This window comes from Acanthamoeba castellanii (genome assembly GCF_000313135.1).
Source record: "Acanthamoeba castellanii str. Neff unplaced genomic scaffold scf7180000084704, whole genome shotgun sequence".
Taxonomy (NCBI): domain Eukaryota; phylum Discosea; order Longamoebia; family Acanthamoebidae; genus Acanthamoeba; species Acanthamoeba castellanii.
In genome coordinates, this window is record NW_004457417.1 from 1 (window position 1) to 936 (window position 936).

Below are 936 nucleotides of genomic sequence, written 5' to 3' on the forward strand. Positions count from 1 at the left end.
TACGCGCCCGTGAGTACGGCGGCGCTGACCCTGTGGGACGACATCGACTCCGCTGCGCCACAGCGCCTCCACGGTGCTCGCCGCCTTCCCCTCGCCCCTGCCCGGCTTCTCCGACGACCCGGCCAAGGTGGCCTCGCTCATGCGCTGGGCGCTCTGGATGATGAACTCGCCGCCCCGCGTACGCCTTACATTCCACCACGCACATTCCTTTCCAATGGTCAGCTGCAGTCACTCACCGTGTGGCGCGTGCCGTGTCGTGTCGTGCCGTGCCGTGCCGCGTGTGCAGACCCGGGAGACGGATACCAGCTGTCTGGTGTTCAGGCTCATCCTCACCAAGTAGTATGTGCTGCCCCTGGGCTGGTTACACATCCAGGTGAGGCGAGGAGTCCGTCACGCCGCATCTGGCCCACTCGCTCCCTCCTTCAACCCGCACGAACGAATGTACGCCACAGAATTATTTATTTATTTATTATTATTATTTGGTGCCATTTCAATTATTATTATTATTGAGCGGTTTAAGGTGGCGCTCACCAAGGCCACCAACGTCGACGCTTCGACCGACGGTGGTGAATCGAAGCAGATCGCCGACTGGCGCCTCCTGCTCGGCCGCCTGCTGGCCTGCCTGACCCGCAAGGCCACCAACCTCGTGCTGCCCATCACGTGTCCGCGAGCATCAGCCCCCGAGGGCCTCCGCCCAGACCATCCCCGAGGTCCGAACTCACCGCTCGCACCTCCACACCAGCGCACCGCCATATCTGACGCGTGTCGCGTCGTGTGTGACGTGTGTGTGTGTCGTGTGTCGTGTGTCGTGCGCCCAGGAGTATGAGGTGAGTGGCGTGATTGGGGGCGAGAGCGACATCGAATACCGGGACGCCGCAGGGTCAGTACCTGGCGGTCTGCGCATGGCTCTCCATCAAGGAGGTGGGCCTCCTGCTC

The 936-nt window shown here is 62.5% G+C and overlaps 1 protein-coding gene across 1 annotated transcript; it reads left to right on the forward strand.

Moving 5' to 3' along the window:
* Nucleotides 1-139: 139 nt before the first annotated feature.
* ACA1_352150 (uncharacterized protein) lies at nucleotides 140-936 on the forward strand (the record flags this gene model as incomplete). Its single annotated transcript, XM_004338358.1, has 4 exons — nucleotides 140-178; nucleotides 287-313; nucleotides 521-646; nucleotides 886-936. Coding segments are annotated over 4 exons (243 nt in total), but the record flags the coding sequence as incomplete, so codon positions are not given.